This window comes from Pantherophis guttatus, chromosome 8 (assembly GCF_059756535.1).
Source record: "Pantherophis guttatus breed Tessera chromosome 8, ASM5975653v1, whole genome shotgun sequence".
NCBI lineage: Eukaryota > Metazoa > Chordata > Lepidosauria > Squamata > Colubridae > Pantherophis > Pantherophis guttatus.
Window position 1 is genome coordinate 56,810,390 of NC_142070.1, and position 15,124 is coordinate 56,825,513.

Below are 15,124 nucleotides of genomic sequence, written 5' to 3' on the forward strand. Positions count from 1 at the left end.
GACTCCCTCGGTGACCACCTAGGCTTAAGCCTTTCCTCACAGCAAGGCATTATATATGTGACTAGGACTGATGATATAGCTGGAAACCGGGGGTCAATTATAGTCAGGTCAGGTCAGGGGTCCAATAAGTCCAATGCAGTCCAGTGCCAGTGCAGATAAGGTCCAGATCAAATGGCCACAGCCCCAACCACGCCCATAACCAGGCTGCGGCGGGAAAGGGAAAATGGATACAGGCCAGGGGGAGGCAGGCCAGTCATCCAACTTTGCCAAACCCCCAGTCTCCATTAGGTCTTCTAATCCCCTTTAAGTCCCCGGTCTTCAGGGGTCTTCAGGAGTCAGCAACCGGTCAGACTGCGTTCTTCCCTTCCTCCCCTCCGCAGTAAATTGTGTCATAACAGACCTATTTTCTAAACAAGCTCATTTTATTCCTCGTCAAAAGATCCCAACAGCCAAAGCCTTAGCAAAATTATTCCTGATACACATTTATTGTTTACATGGAGCTCCACAGAGAATCATTTCTGATAGGGGGTCCAATTCACATCAAAATTTTGGAGGGCATTCCTAACACTACTTGGCACTGCCCAAGGCTTAAGGTCCTCCCATCATCCGATGACCAATGGGGGCTGTGAAAAAACTAACAGGGTGTTAGAGCAATATTTAAGGTGTTTTATTAATTATCAACAAGATAACTGGACTGAAGTATTACCTTTTGCAGAGGTGGCATTCAACTCCATACACTCTAGCACAGAGTTTTAAAGTAGCCACAGGCCAAGATTTCACCTCCATGTCAGAACTACCGTGTTTCCCTGAAAATAAGACAGGGTCTTATTTTCTTTTGACTCCCCAAATAAGGGCTTGGCTTTATTATTGGGGGGTGGAGTGTCTTATTATTTTGGGGGTGCAGGAGGTGATAAGCGTGGGACTGAATGTCCCGTTGCTGCCGTCGCCTCCCCTCCCCATTCTTCGTGTTGGCTGCTGCCCTGACATTTCCCGCCGCCGCTGCTTCCTCGTGGAGCAGGACTCTGCCAGGCTTGTGTTGTTGCATGCATGAAATGCAGCACTGCCACGAGTTTTCTCATACTGGCACAGCTGGCGTCGTGCCACTCGCAGCTGTGTCAGTATGTTGAACCTCGCGGCTATGCTGCAGTTCCTGCATGCAACAGCACAAGCCTTGCAGAGTCCTGCTCTACGAGGTGGAGGCGGCATGACGAGTCTCACAAAGACTTGTTTCTGACAGGTGGGGTGGGGGAGAAGTGAGACGCGTGGAGCGAGATGTGGCTCCCCTTGCCGTCTCTTCTCCCCCCACTCGCCAGGCATGACAGGGCTCCTGCCCCTCACTTAGCCACCCACCTCCACCCGCCCCCTTTAGGGTGCAATTTGGGGTGGCAGGTGGGGCAGGAAGGGAAGCATCTCACTTCTCCCCTGCCCCATCTGCCATCCTTCTCAATAAAGGGACAGTGGAGAAGGGAAGCAGCTAGGCTGCTGTTGCCATTGGGGTGGGACGCGTTGGGCCGCTAGACGCGCATCTTATCTTTCCAACACCATTACATTCCTTGCCTTTCTGTCCAAGGAGACACGTAGAAAAAACTTTCTTGCAAGTTCAAGGAGTTTGGCTGAACTCACGAGAAAGTTTTTTCTACAACGTGTCTCCCTGGACAGAAAGGCAAGGAATGTAATGGTGTTGGAAAGATAAGATGCGCGTCTCGCAGCCCAACGTGTCCCACCCCAATGGCAACAGCAGCCTAGCTGCTTCCCTTCCCCACCATCTCTTTATTGAGAAGGGTGGCAGATGGGGCAGGGGAGAAGCAAGATGCTCTCCCCGCCCCACCTGCCACCCCCAAATTGCACCCTAAAGGGGGCAGGTGGGGGTGGGTGGCTAAGCAAGGGGCAGGAGCTCTGTCATGCCCAGTGGGGGAATGGGGTACGTAGTTGGTGGGGGGGGTTATTTTGCAGAGGTGGCTTAGATTATCTCATGTCCTGAAAAGCCCAATTGGCCTTATTTTCAGGACATGTCTTATTTTCGGGGAAACTCGGTACCAACGGAAACACCCACCATCCCCTCCCTGAAGGAATGGATGGAAATCCTACAAAACACTTGGCCTGTAGTCAAATTAGCACTAAAGGATGCTAGAGAAACATTTAAATGCCAAGCATACAAGAAGAGAATGCAATCAAAACCTTTCCAAATAGGAAATAGGTAATGGCTCTCTTTCTTTATCTCTTACAGGTGGATCTATCTTTTTTCTAAGAAGAGCGGCATGTCAGATCCCTAACGTGATACTGCCATTCAAATGAAGGGAGGGGGAGCATGGGGATAAGCTGTATTTTTACAACCTTTTTCTAAGCGTCTAAGCGTCCTGCAGTATTCTCACCTTCTTTGGAATGTAATAAGGAGGGAGGGCCATGTGGATTGTTTTAGTTTGCTGAAAGCGGAAGAAGATCCTGGGAATGGCTCCTTATCTGTTTCTCAAGACGGCCATTACAATAAAGATCTTCACACCTGTGGATTGGATAAATCCATATTCAAATGGGTGGGAGGGATTCTAAAGCCCTATGTAGTGTAATTTAGTGTCTGCTTTGCCTGTCCTGCTATCACTTCTTCTCAATAAAAGGTTCCTTTTGAAATACCGCATTTCAAGAATCTATACCCATGATGGCGAAGCTATCGCATGTGTGCCAGAAGTGGCACACAGAGCCATCTCTCCCGGCACGTGGAGCTGTTGCCTGTTGCTCTTCTGGGTTCTGACTTGCTGGCCAGCTGGTTTTCATGAGCACGGGCATGCCGGAAACCAGAAGAGCAGCCACCCATTGCACATGCGCGCTCCAAGAAGATGATCTTCTTATTTCCAGCACTCGCATGCACCTGATTTCTGGTGCGCATGCATGCATGAAGACCAGCAATGGCAAAAGCAACAGGCACGTGTGCCCAAAGATGTGGAGAGGGGATCCCGGTGGTCACTTCCTAGGGGAGCAGAGCTGTTGGCCAGAATGGGTGGGCCAGGGCTTCCCTCCCTCCCCACCCGAGTGGGCTTCTTGACTGGCCCTAGGCGGTCCAGAGCACATGGCCAGGTCGGGTGCCCTAGAAGAGCCAGCCGGCCCCTGCACAGCCCCCCCCACTTCTGCAAAGAAAGCACGACTGCTTCCCGGCCGGCATGCTGTCTCCAGCGTTCCTCCTGCGCAGCCCTGCTGCCCCAGAATAGTAGCAGCAGGGGGAAGGGCAAGAATGACCAGCCAGCTCTTCAAACCACTGGTTTTCGCCGCGGCCCATCAGCTGGCCCCGTTGACGCTTAATTTGGTGTGAGTCTGAACTGGTTCATGGGGGGGAAGGAGGAAGCGAGGCCCCCAAAGAGCAGCAGCAGCTGCAGGGGGAAGGGTAGGAGCGATCGACGGACTCTGCAGCAGGGCGGGAAGGGAGGGAAGCCCCAGCTCGCCTGTCCTCGCCATTGCTGCCCCCTCGCTCCCGGTGACAGCACCTGTCGTGCTGCCGCTTTTGGCTGGGATGCTGGAGCAGCCAGGAGAAGTGAAACCCCTGCTGTGGCTCCTCCTCCTCCCCCTGCCAGCCTTGCTGTCAAATCTCGGGGTTTGCCTTACAGGGGGGGATGTAAAAGGTCCTGGGGGAGGGAATGTCCAGCAACTGCAGCCAAGGTCAGGAGAAGCCCCATTGGAGCACCGCTTAGCTGTGTGCATGGCGGCGGCCAGCGCAAGAGAAGCAGGGCATCCAACACTCAGCTCTGCATCCCCATGGAGGCAGTCAAGCAATTTCCAGCATGACCTGCACTGGCAGGGCACGTGGCTTGCCTGCATAACTTTGCCAGTGCCACTGCCTCTGCAAAGGCTGTGGGGCTGCACAGCTGAGCGTTGGGTGTCCCGCTTCTCTTGTGCTGGCCACCACCATGCACACAGCACACAGCTGCAAAATCTGGAGAAAGAGGGAACCGCTCAGATGTTTTTTAAACATCTCCTTTCCCAAAAGGAAAATAACTGGGGTTGTGTAGTGCAAACGTAGAAAACACAGACACACAGACACAGAACCATTCCATTCTATTTACGGGCTAAGCGAGTGCCTTTGGCTGCTTTTACACACAAAGAAACAAAACTTTACTCTCCCGCAGGTGTGACTGGGCTCTGCAAGCAAAGCCACTTCTTGCCCCCCTTTGCCTGGTGCCCCTGGAAACATACCCCTCCTTCTTTCCTCCCTAGATCCGCCTTCTCACACAAAGGGTCTCGGGAGAAAGTTGGAGGAAGGCGGCTGGACTGGCGGAGGCAGGTTGTGTGTTGGCATTGTAGGGTCATGTGTCCCGCGTCCATCATCGGTCAAGGTGGAAAGGAGCCGAGCGGTTCCTTTGGCCAGAAAGATCAAGATCCAGAAAGATCATCTGGCTTCTGGCTTTCAGTTCATTCGAAAGTTTGTTGCCAAGATTTCACAGCCAAGAATGGCACTCCCCTCTCTTTCCCCGACCCCCTTGAAGTTGAAACACCTTCCCTTTATAAGTCTCTAGTAGCCGCTTTCCAGTGTAGACCTCTTAGCTCAGATAGCACCAGATCAGGTAGCTGCAACTGTCTCGCAGGATAAGGAAGCGAAGCTGCTAGGAGGAGGAGGACTACCGGCACAAACGGCCTCCAACGTGGATCCCAGGCAGTGCAGCTCCGGGGTCTTTCCTGACTGCGGCGTCCAGGCAGGCAGGCACGGGGAAGCGACTGGCCAGAACTAGCTGCCCACCATGTTTTGGGTTCCAGGTTGGTGCAGGAGGCTTTCCAGGCCCAAATTGGGGGGCGGGGGGAGCACAGGGGGTTGCACATGCATGTGCAGGGGCGGGAGGCATTGCATTATGGGTGTGGGCACATGGGAGTGCAACCCCCCCACACTCACCCACTTTTGGCATGCAATGGCAAAAAGGTTTGCCATCACTGGTCTATACTTTCTTGGGAAAGGAGGAGAGGGAGGTCCTAACAACAGCAGCAGCAGCCTTGAGGAGGAGATAAGCGCAGCCAGGCAACCCCTCTGGGAAGCACAGCTGGGCTGGGCTGTGGGGTCCCGGTGTCCTGGGAGCTTGAGGGTCGGGCTGGGTGCTTGCCCTCCACTGCCTAGGGCTCTGGAAAGTCTGCGCACCCATCAGGGGGTCCTCTGCATGGTGTGAGAGGGACAGTGAGGCTCCTCTGGAGGACAAGGTTTTGGCGCTCTCCCTGGTCTTGCCTTCCTCTACTGGAGACAATGAATCCCACCCAGCCCCGCCCAGGCCACCACGGGTGCCCTCAACATGAGTGACATTGATCTGGCCACACCCCCGGCCACTCCCTCACCCCCCGAGGTCAAATATGTCAAGTATTTGCAAGCCACTGGCACATGTGTCATATAGACACCAGTGGAGGCAGAGAGTGTCTCCACCCCTATGTGGAAAGGAGGGGCTTACCCTGAGTATAAAACCGCCTCCAACCTTTTCCATCTCTCTCTCTCTCTCTCTCCCTCTCTCTCTCTCTCTCTCTCTCTCCCTCCCTCTCTCTCTCTCTCTCTCTCTCTCTCTCTCTTCACATTTGTTCCTCATGAGACTTGATCTCTGATCAGGGTAGTCACACACACTGTGCCCCCTATCCTATAATGAATACTGAGACAGCCTTTGTACATAGTTAATATGCTTTATTATATGAATAAATACATTTAAGACATTTATTCATGCATCTGCCTCTGAATTCTTCTATGCTCCTGGGTGTTTCTACAATCCCAATTCCACAGATTGGTAGCAGAGGGAATGGTAGCAGAACTCCACTCCAGGAGCTGTTGAAAAGACAAGATGCCCTCCAAAATAACCTGTGAGAGAAGCTCCCCTGTTGTGACCAGAGGCCTTCAACAGAGGAGAACTTCACATCAGCCCCAGTCTGAATCGCCGATGGAAAACATCGAAGGGGATTTCCATCCAGCTACAACCTGGCAGCCAGATGCAGCAAGAGATCCCAGGGGCTGAGCCAAGCGATGCTGGAGAAGGCTTCTTCAGCACTGACGATAAGGGGGCAGAAGGACAAGATGAAAGCCTGGAGAGGCAAGTGGCTGAGATGTCAGAAGAGGAGTGCCGAGCAGCGCTCACCTCCCTCCTGAAGACAAGGGCAGCAGCCAGAAAGAGGCCTGAGAAGGCAGCACCAGAGATGCCTGCCATCCCAGTAAGGACTCCCCTGCCTGATCTCTCCAAGATGGCGCCTGCCGCCAGAGAGACTCTCCCCTCACACAGTTTCCCGCCAAACAAAATGGCCACCAGCTCCCTTCTGGAGCCAACTTCCCCCAAGATGGCGGCTCCCCTGGTCACTTTGCCAGAACCACGAGCCAGGCCTACCCCAGCTCCACGGTCCAGGCCTACAACGCCAGCCAGTCAGTTCAGAACTCCAGCAGCCCAGAGGACCACTCCGAACCTACAAGCCCCTTGCCAGGCCGCACCTACATGGCAAGCATCAAAGAAGCCATAGAGACCCTGGTCGCCACCCTGGGAATTAGGGAGCAACCACCCATCAGCCACCCCGAGGTCCCAGACCCACCTCATCTGATGTGCCTCCAGTCTCCTGAAAGATCTCCAGGCCTTCTTCCAGCTCCTCCAAGGTTTCCCCGCCACACAGTTGATTTTTGGGCCTATGCTGAGGCTTCAGCCAGGCCTGACTTCAGAACCCAGAAAGGGAGATCAGAGCTCCAACAAGAAAAGGCTTTGGAGCATGCTCCATTTCCTGCACGTGCTCAGTTGCTTCAAACTACAGAAAAACTACAAGAAGGAGCCAGATCTAAGCAATCGATCCCAGGCTTAGGGATCCCAATGCCAATCACAACAGGCTCTTTTCAGCCCTTTGAACCATGCAGTTTAATGGTAATAGTTTTGTAACTTTGCCAAATAATTTTGAAAAATTACATTTAAGTGGTCAGAATTTTAAAAAATGGTGTAAAGAGATTCAGATAATTCTCTTAAGAGAAAATACCCTGGATACGATCAAAAGACCACCTCCTTTACCTTGGAGCCCTGAAATCGAGTTCCTGCATAAAAGAGTTTACACAACCCTGTTAAGTTCTATAGACACAGCTCTTTATGCCAGTCTTTCAGACAATCTCACAGCTCAGGAAGTTTGGACTGCCCTATATAATTTGTTCCATAGTGACAATATGACTGCAACCAGCAGATTGTCAAGAATTTTTCACAATTATAAACTCAAACCTGGTGTCAAGATGGGGGAACATTTGGCAACGCTTAAAGCCATGAGGAATGAGCTTATACAGAGGGGGGAGCCTGTTCCTGAATCCACTTAGTGTAATGTTGAACTCCCTAGACAAATCCTGGAGTCCCTTCATTATTTCTCTAGAAGGGGTTTCTAGGGAACAAAGAAATATAGAATACTTTTCTGGTTGCTTTATTGAGGAAGATTTAAGGCGCAGAGATGAGGAACAACAAGAAATGAAGGAGGCATACCACAGGTCTAGGCCTCAGAGGAGGCGCCAGGACACAAGTGAAAGGATTAATACCCTTCTCACCTGTTTTGACTGTGGCATGCAAAGTCACTTTAAAAGGGAGTGCCCTCGGTCTAGGGCCAACACGGCTGGACCTAAGGCATAATAAAAATAAAAGAGGCTGTGGAAGAAGGGGAGGTGGTCATAAAGGATACCAATTCTGTAGTGTCACAGGTGACAATCCCACCTCCCGGGTACAGGATGCTGAGGGGCTGTGGCTTCTTGATTCAGGTGCATCAACGCATATAGCTAACAAGAAGCAACGATTTAAGATTTTACACCCACTCAAGTCCTCAGTAAAAGTTGCCACTGGGGACAAGGCAGAGGTAACTGGGGAAGGTGTAATCAATGTGCCTGGAATAGGAGATGTTACTGGGGCACTGTATGTTCCCTCAATCAAGAACAACCTTTTAAGTATTTTAAAATTAACTGAGGATAAAAATGTAAAACTGGTATTTGAGAAGGGTGGAGGTTATATTTTCGAAAGTGGGGATGTTGTTGGCGATATTGTAAAAATCAACAATTTGCCTTATTTTTCCCCAAAAGCAAAGGTCAAAAGGCACAAGACACCTAATAAGAGGGCACAGGGGGTTAGTGCCCAGATAGAGCAGAAAGCTCCTGTGCCAGCCCTCAGGTTCTCCAAACTCAAGGATGCTGGACCTAATCCCAATGAAGCTCCTAAACCGGCTCCTAGGACATCCAAAGCCATTAAGGCTGAGCCCATTAAGATCACAACTCCTCAGCCAACCCTGAGAAAGTCTAAGGTGACCATTAATCCAGTGCCTACTGTCATTACTGCACAGACCAAGACTGGTAATGATAAGATACATAAGGTTGACAAAGTGTGCATGGGTAAACCTTTACATTTGGATTGTGCACATATATTACACCGCAGGCTCGGCCATGCCAGCTTCCCAGTTATTAGGAAAATGCAAGATTTTTCCGATGGCCTTATGATAAAGAATTGTAATACCTATTTGGAATGTGCCATCTGTAAGGCAGCAAAATCAAAAACTGCTGCTATACCTAAGGTCTCTTCCCGATGTGCAAGGTACCCTTATCAGCTGGTACACATGGATTTGGTTGGTCCTTTTAGACCCTCCCTTGGCAAGGAGTGTTATTTTTTAACGGTAGTCGATGATTACTCTCGTTATGGCCATGTATTTATTTTAAAGGACAAAACTGAAGTCTTTACCAACTTCAAATATCTTTACAACAGATCCAAACGCAACACAAGGTGTGCATCGCTCAGGTGCAGAGCGATAGGGGAACTGAGTTTACATCCGGGACTTTTGAAAAGTGGATGAAGGAGAGAAGTATCCTCCATTTTAATTCATCGCCTCAAACTCCTTCGGAGAATGGCATTGTAGAAAGGAGAAATGGCGTGCTGCAGAATGTCATTAACTGCTTACTTGCAGATGCCAACATGAGCCAAGTTTTTTGGGCAGAAGCCGTCAAAATGGCTAATTATCTAGTCAACAGGACATGGAGCAGTGCCATTAACCAAACCCCATACTTCCTGGTCCACAGAAGGAAACCTAGCCTCTCACACCTGAGAATTTTTGGTTCCTATGCCTGGGTCCATATTCCCAAGCACCTCAGAAGAAAGGGGGGCAAGGCATCGAGGAGGCTCAGATTTATAGGTTATGCAACCGGCAGCAAGGCCTCTAGATTTGTAGACAAAAATAACCTTGTCATTGTCTCAAGATCAGCTTCCTTTGAGGAGGGGTCAAATTGGTCAAGAATTCATTCCAATGAACCCGGTTATTCCCCTATTAGAAATGACACTGAACTACCAGCACCACCTCAAGAGGATGAACCAACATACTCCAAACTACAGACCAGCGAAGATCAGGATGGTAATGAATCCCTACCTGACTCTGATGATTTGGACAAGCAATCCCTGGGTGACTTCACACCTCCTACCTCATCAAAACGTCCATATCTTCACAGCGCCTGGGACAGTGGCCCGCCTCATTTCGATTGGAAAGATGCATCTGGCAGCTCCAATTCTGACACCGATGCTCCGGATGACAGTGATGATGGTGAGTGGCAATTCCCCAGATGGTCAAAATGCTCCAATAAAGGGGTGCCACCCAAAAGGTTGGACATTGACTGTGTGGCCTCGGTCAACAGCGTTACCATGGCCCCTAAAACATACACAGATGTCCTCCAGCTTCCCGAGGAAGAGGGTGGAGGGTGGCAATGGAGCGAGAAATGGACAGTCTCAAAAAATTGAAAGTCTTCATCCCCATGGAAGTCCCCAAACAGAGGAAGGCAATTGGCACCCATTGGGTCTACAAGGTCAAGTCAATGCCCAACAACAAACTCCTTTATAAGGCCCGGCTAGTAGCACAAGGCCACGCACAGCGCTACTTACAGGACTTTGATGAAACCTACTTCCCCACCGTGAGAGCAGAAAGTGTGAGGGCTGCTTTGTCACCACAGCAGCACATGGGGAACACATTTTTCAATTCGACGTGCAAACTGTTTATTTACACGCACATCTAAAACAAAAAATTTACGTCAGAGGTGCCCCCGGATTCCAGCAGCAGGAATTCCGGCCACACCTAGCTTCTGAAGAAAAGTTTGTATGGCCTCAAACAATCAGGCAGAATGTGGTACAAATGCCTGACTACAACACTCAAATCACTGGGTTTCCATCCATCTCCAGCTGATAAATGTACCTTCACAAGGGATACCAAAGGGGGGCTGGAGAAAGTCCTAGTGTATGTCGATGACCTTTTATATATAGGGCCTGACAAGGGGGGATGTAATATATTTGCCAGGACCCTACAAAAAAGGTTCACTCTAAAGTCTTTAGGATATGTGGACAAGTACCTAGGCGTACAAATCATCACTACACCAAAAGGTTTTGCTCTCTCCCAAAAGGAGAAGATAGAGGAACTTTTGGTGAAATGTAAAATGGAAGATAGCAAGCCAACTGTTATCCCAATGCAGACCGACTATTATGGTTTGGCACACAAGGATAGCCCAGAGTTCCAAAATAATACTCTATTTAGGTCAGTGGTCGGCTCATTATTATATATAAGTAACTGGAGCCATCCAGACATTGCCCTGGCCATGAACCTGCTATCCAGACAAGTGGAACATCCTACCCAGTTCCACTGGTTGGCCATTAAAAAGCTATTAAGGTATCTCAAGACCACAGCAGATTACGTGCTTCGCTTGGAACCTGAGAATAGAGACAAGGCCCAGTTAGAATGCTTTGCGGATGCGGACTGGGCCGGAGATACTAAAACCCGTAGGAGTACTTCGGGCTTCTTGGTACTGTTAAATGGGGCACCCATCCATTGGCATGTGGGGAAACAGAAATTTGTTTTGTGGTCCACCACTGAGGCCAAATTTGCAGCCTATCAGAGACAGGCAACGATCTGATATGGTTTGATGCCTTAATCTCTAGCATCTGGACACCACTGACTTTGCCCATCCAAATTATAGAAGACAACACCGGGGCCATAGGCATTGCCAAAGCCTATGCGGTGGGGAAAAGGTCCAGACATATTGATATCCGTTATCAAAATTTTAGACAACTAGTAGAGATGGGGTTTATATCTTTAACACAGTCAGACCAAACATCAAACAGCTGACATTTTCACAAAACCTCTACCAGTGGATAGGCATAAAGATCTGTGTAGGAAATTATGTCTCACAGGGTAAAATCTGTTGTGCATTGCATTAGTGTGTTTGCATGCCATTGGCTCGCAAGGAGGGGAACTGTCAAGTATTTGCAAGCCATTGGCACCTGTGTCATATAGACACCAGTGGAGGCAGAGAGTGTCTCCACCCCTATGTGGAAAAGAGGGGCTTACCCTGAGTATAAAACTACCTCCAACCTTTTCCACCTCGCTCTCTCTCTCTCTCTTTTCGCGTTTGTTCCTCATGAGACTTGATCACTGATCAGGGTAGTCACACACACTGTGTGCCCCCTATCCTATAATGAATACTGAGACAGCCTTTGTACATAGTTAATATGCTTTATTATATCAATAAATACATTTAAGACATTTATTCATGCATCTGCCTCTGAACTCTTCTATGCTCCTGGGTGTTTCTACGATCCCAATTCCACAGATTACAACCCTGATGTAGCCCTCAATGAAATCGAGTTTGACACCTCTGCTCTAATGTGCTTGTAAGCATGTTGTTAACAGAAGTTGGTTTATGAATGCTTTCTTAAATAGACATCTATCGGTCATTACCCATCCTAGATCTAATTTCTGGATGTATAGAAACCCAGACCATTGATGTGAGCTCTTGCTTTGTGGATTTGTAAGATATCTCTCCCTAGGAGCAAGATTATCTGAGCCTGAGAATCGAGCTCTGGTGTGCTATGTGGTTCAAATGTGGTTGATGGATTGCTGCATCTGGTGTAGGGATTTCAGATCTATGGTCAGAAATCTGGTTACTGGAGCCTTTAATGCCAAAGATATCAATGAAGGTTGATCTGGCTAAAGACCTGCTACTTTGGTTGTCTAGACTAGCGTAAAACTTAATGTGTGTTTTAAAGTCCATGGAGCTGGCCCTGGGTGTGAAGCCATGTTGTGATTTGTGCTGTCACATTCCGCATTTTTACACTGACTTTCCAGTCCTTGGCAATGTGAAGGGCTGATGAGCAGCACTTGTAGCAAATGTTGTTTCTTTGAGGAAAGCTTTGCAGTATTCCATGGACCTCTCTCTGAAGGTTCTGCATTTTAGGAGAGGATGTGGCTTTTGGTGTAGAGGATACTGGTTATCGGGATTTCTGATCTCAGTTTCTGTCTGAGAGGAACTGGCAGACCTTCAAAAAGAATCTGGAGGAGTCACGTTAGTTTTGTCGACTGCTACTGGAGGTTTTTGGGAAAGCTATCAGTTCTTTGAATGGTACATTTTCCACTGCTTTTATTGAGCCATAACACTCACAAGTCTGTCCCAGATCATTTAAAGGCCTGTTTTAGGGTAGTTTATGTTTATTGTCCTGATTTGTTTTGCATGCCCAGGAGATTCAATTCCAAGCCATTTAATTATTACCGTATTTTTCGGTCTATAAGACATCCGGACCATAATACGCACATTAGCTTTAGAGGAGGAAAACAAGAAAAAAATACCTATGCCTCCCAGCATCCATCCGGTATTAATCTGGCTAGCATCCTTGCAGCAAACAGCCTGGTCAGCTTCAGCATGCTATCGCAGCCCCAGCACGTGGCTCATTAGGGCTCCACTCCACTGCACCCACCACCGATCAGCTGAGTGACAGCTGGATTCCGGCCTCATGTAGCCCTGCTGATCAGTGGGCTGGTCAACTGGACACACTGCCATTGCTGCCTCCTCCATGTCTGCTGCCTCCACTGGGAACGCTGGAGCCTTCGCTGCCATGCAGAGATTGGCAGTTGGATTGGCCTCCTGGAATAATGCTGATTAGCTGTTCTAGGCAGTGGGGATTGCCGCTGATGTTCACCACCGCTAGCAATCACCAATGATAGGCAGCGGCAATAGGTGGTGGTAATAAGCGGTGGCAGCGAACGGCTATGGTGATCCCCGCCACTTAGAGCAGTTGATCGGCAGTAGTCCAGGAGGCTGATCCAACTACCAATCACCTCCTCGTCAGCGAAAGTTCCCGATTTCCCCAGCAGTGGTGAACGATGGCGGCAGCACTGACAGGCGGCGGCGGCAAATGCCACTGCCACAATTCCCCCATGCCACAATATTCGCTCCATAGCGAAATGCACAGACATTTCCATCTACTTTTGGGGGGGGAGAATGCAACTTATAGATCGAAAAATATGGTAAGTCTTTCTCTTTACATGACAATTCTAAGCCTCTGATGGCATTTTGGAAAGAAGATCACTAGGCTCTGTTGCTTTCAGGATGATCATTAAACTTTTCAAGCCCCTTTGTGACTAACTCTTCATGCCAAGAACTTGGCAAAGTCTACAGTGGCTTGATTATCTGACCGTATTGTTGTGGTGAAAAAGTGTTGTGTAGTCATAATGTCTGGTTTCAGCTGGTCCTTTCTTTGTTGCTCTGGCATGAAGGCTGATCCTGTAAGATAATTTGCAGGCTCAGGTACTTTGGGTGCGGGGGATCTGTCATCAGAGGTGCAGCTTTGCTTAGAGCTCTCTCGCTTGAATGTTTGAGGTTTGTCACTGGCTTGTAATGGCGCTATGTAGCATCTCTGGCTTGCTTCTTGAAGGTTATTTTTTTCCATCTAGGTGAGCATTGCTGCTTGACCTGGAGTATTGATAGACATACTCTGAAGTGCGTTGCAGAGGATCTTGGAGTTCAGCTTCTGGTCCAAGCATGTTGCAGTCATTGTCAGAATATACAGCTCTTTCTAGGGTTTTAACTTTAGCTGTGGTAGCTGCTATTTCTTTCTCTATGGCAAATCTCTCTACGCTTGCTTCTAGCAGAGCTTTCTGCATTTCCAGGGATGCCTCTTGCTGCATTCTTTCAGATTCTTTCTGTACTCTTTCAGCTCTGTACTCTCCCTCTTTTCATTTTCATTCTGTATTCTCCCTCTTTTCATTTCCATTGCTTGTTCAGCAAACGCTGTTCATGCTTTTGCTGCTTCAGCCTTTGGGCTGGCAATGACAAGTGCATTACTTGCTGATGACTGTTTGGATGAACTAGAGACTTGAGACCTTGTCTTGTATGAAGATGGCAGCTCTGTGACATGGTGTCTTCTGGTGGTGCTTGACAGTAGAGATTGCTGTATGCAGGCAACTGTATAGTCGCTATCATGGACTGATGAGAGACTCGGGCAAGCTACAAAGTGAGCTTGCTTGGAGAACAGGTCAACTACAGTCCAGATTAAACTGTTCCTCCCACTGGAGAGTGGGAGCTCTACTATAAAGTCCATGGCTATTTCCTCCCACGGCCGAGTTGGCTCAGCCACTTGCTGTAGCAGTCTGGGAGTTTTTCCTGGTCTCCGTTTCATAGACGAACATACAGTGCAACTTTTTACATAGCTCTCTATGTCCTTTTTCATGCCTGGCCATCAGAACTGCTGTTTGGTCAAGTGTAGAGTTTTTAAGAACCCAAAGTGACCGCCTTGTTTAGCATCATGGCTGTGTTGCAAGACTTGCTTCCGTAGCCTTTTGGGAACGTACAGTTTTCCCCTTTTCCAGGCCATACTTTGAAAGGGATTTTACTGCCCTCTAGGAACTGTCTTCACATCAGCAGTGCCCACCGCACTGCAAACATTTCTTTCTCCCATACTGCTCAACGTCACTCCGTCTCGTTCATCTTGGGCTTTGGTAGTTTTGCCCCCAGCAGGATTTCAATTGCACAGTCTGCGGGATGATGGGGGGAGGGGGCGGTGTAGGATATTGCATTCCTTTTCACTGAATGCCTCCCCTAAATCCTGGTATTCTTTCGGGATGGTTTGCACTTTGGCACTAGTTTGGATGCCACTTTTATGCACTCAAGTCCTCCCCTCCCTTCCCTCTGCTGGTTTTGCTCACCCCGCTTCCTTTTCTGGAGGTTGTGGCCCTTCCCTGTCATTGGTACATGTCTCTCTCCCAATGCACAATGGGTTTTCACTTGATAAACCAGGCTAATCACAATATCATAGCTTCTGGCATCTTTGGGGTGACCATGAACCGAATGGTGTCTTAATGGGTTCCTAAATTTATGAGTACTGGTACTGGG

At 49.0% G+C, this 15,124-nt stretch overlaps 1 protein-coding gene across 4 annotated transcripts in view; it reads left to right on the forward strand.

Moving 5' to 3' along the window:
• Positions 1-15,124, forward strand: part of RAB28 (RAB28, member RAS oncogene family) — a 402,891-nt gene that overhangs the window by 348,506 nt on the left and 39,261 nt on the right. For 2 of the 4 annotated variants that reach the window (XM_034408871.3, XM_034408867.3), the window contains one exon: positions 2,228-2,625. The exons of 1 other annotated variant lie outside the window; for it this stretch is intronic. In XM_034408871.3, the coding sequence (XP_034264762.1) occupies positions 2,228-2,248 (21 nt within the window). In that variant the 3' untranslated portion in view covers positions 2,249-2,625. Of the gene's footprint in view, positions 1-2,227; positions 14,189-15,124 lie in introns of those variants that run through there. One more of the 4 variants, XM_087875224.1, reaches the window with a different exon arrangement.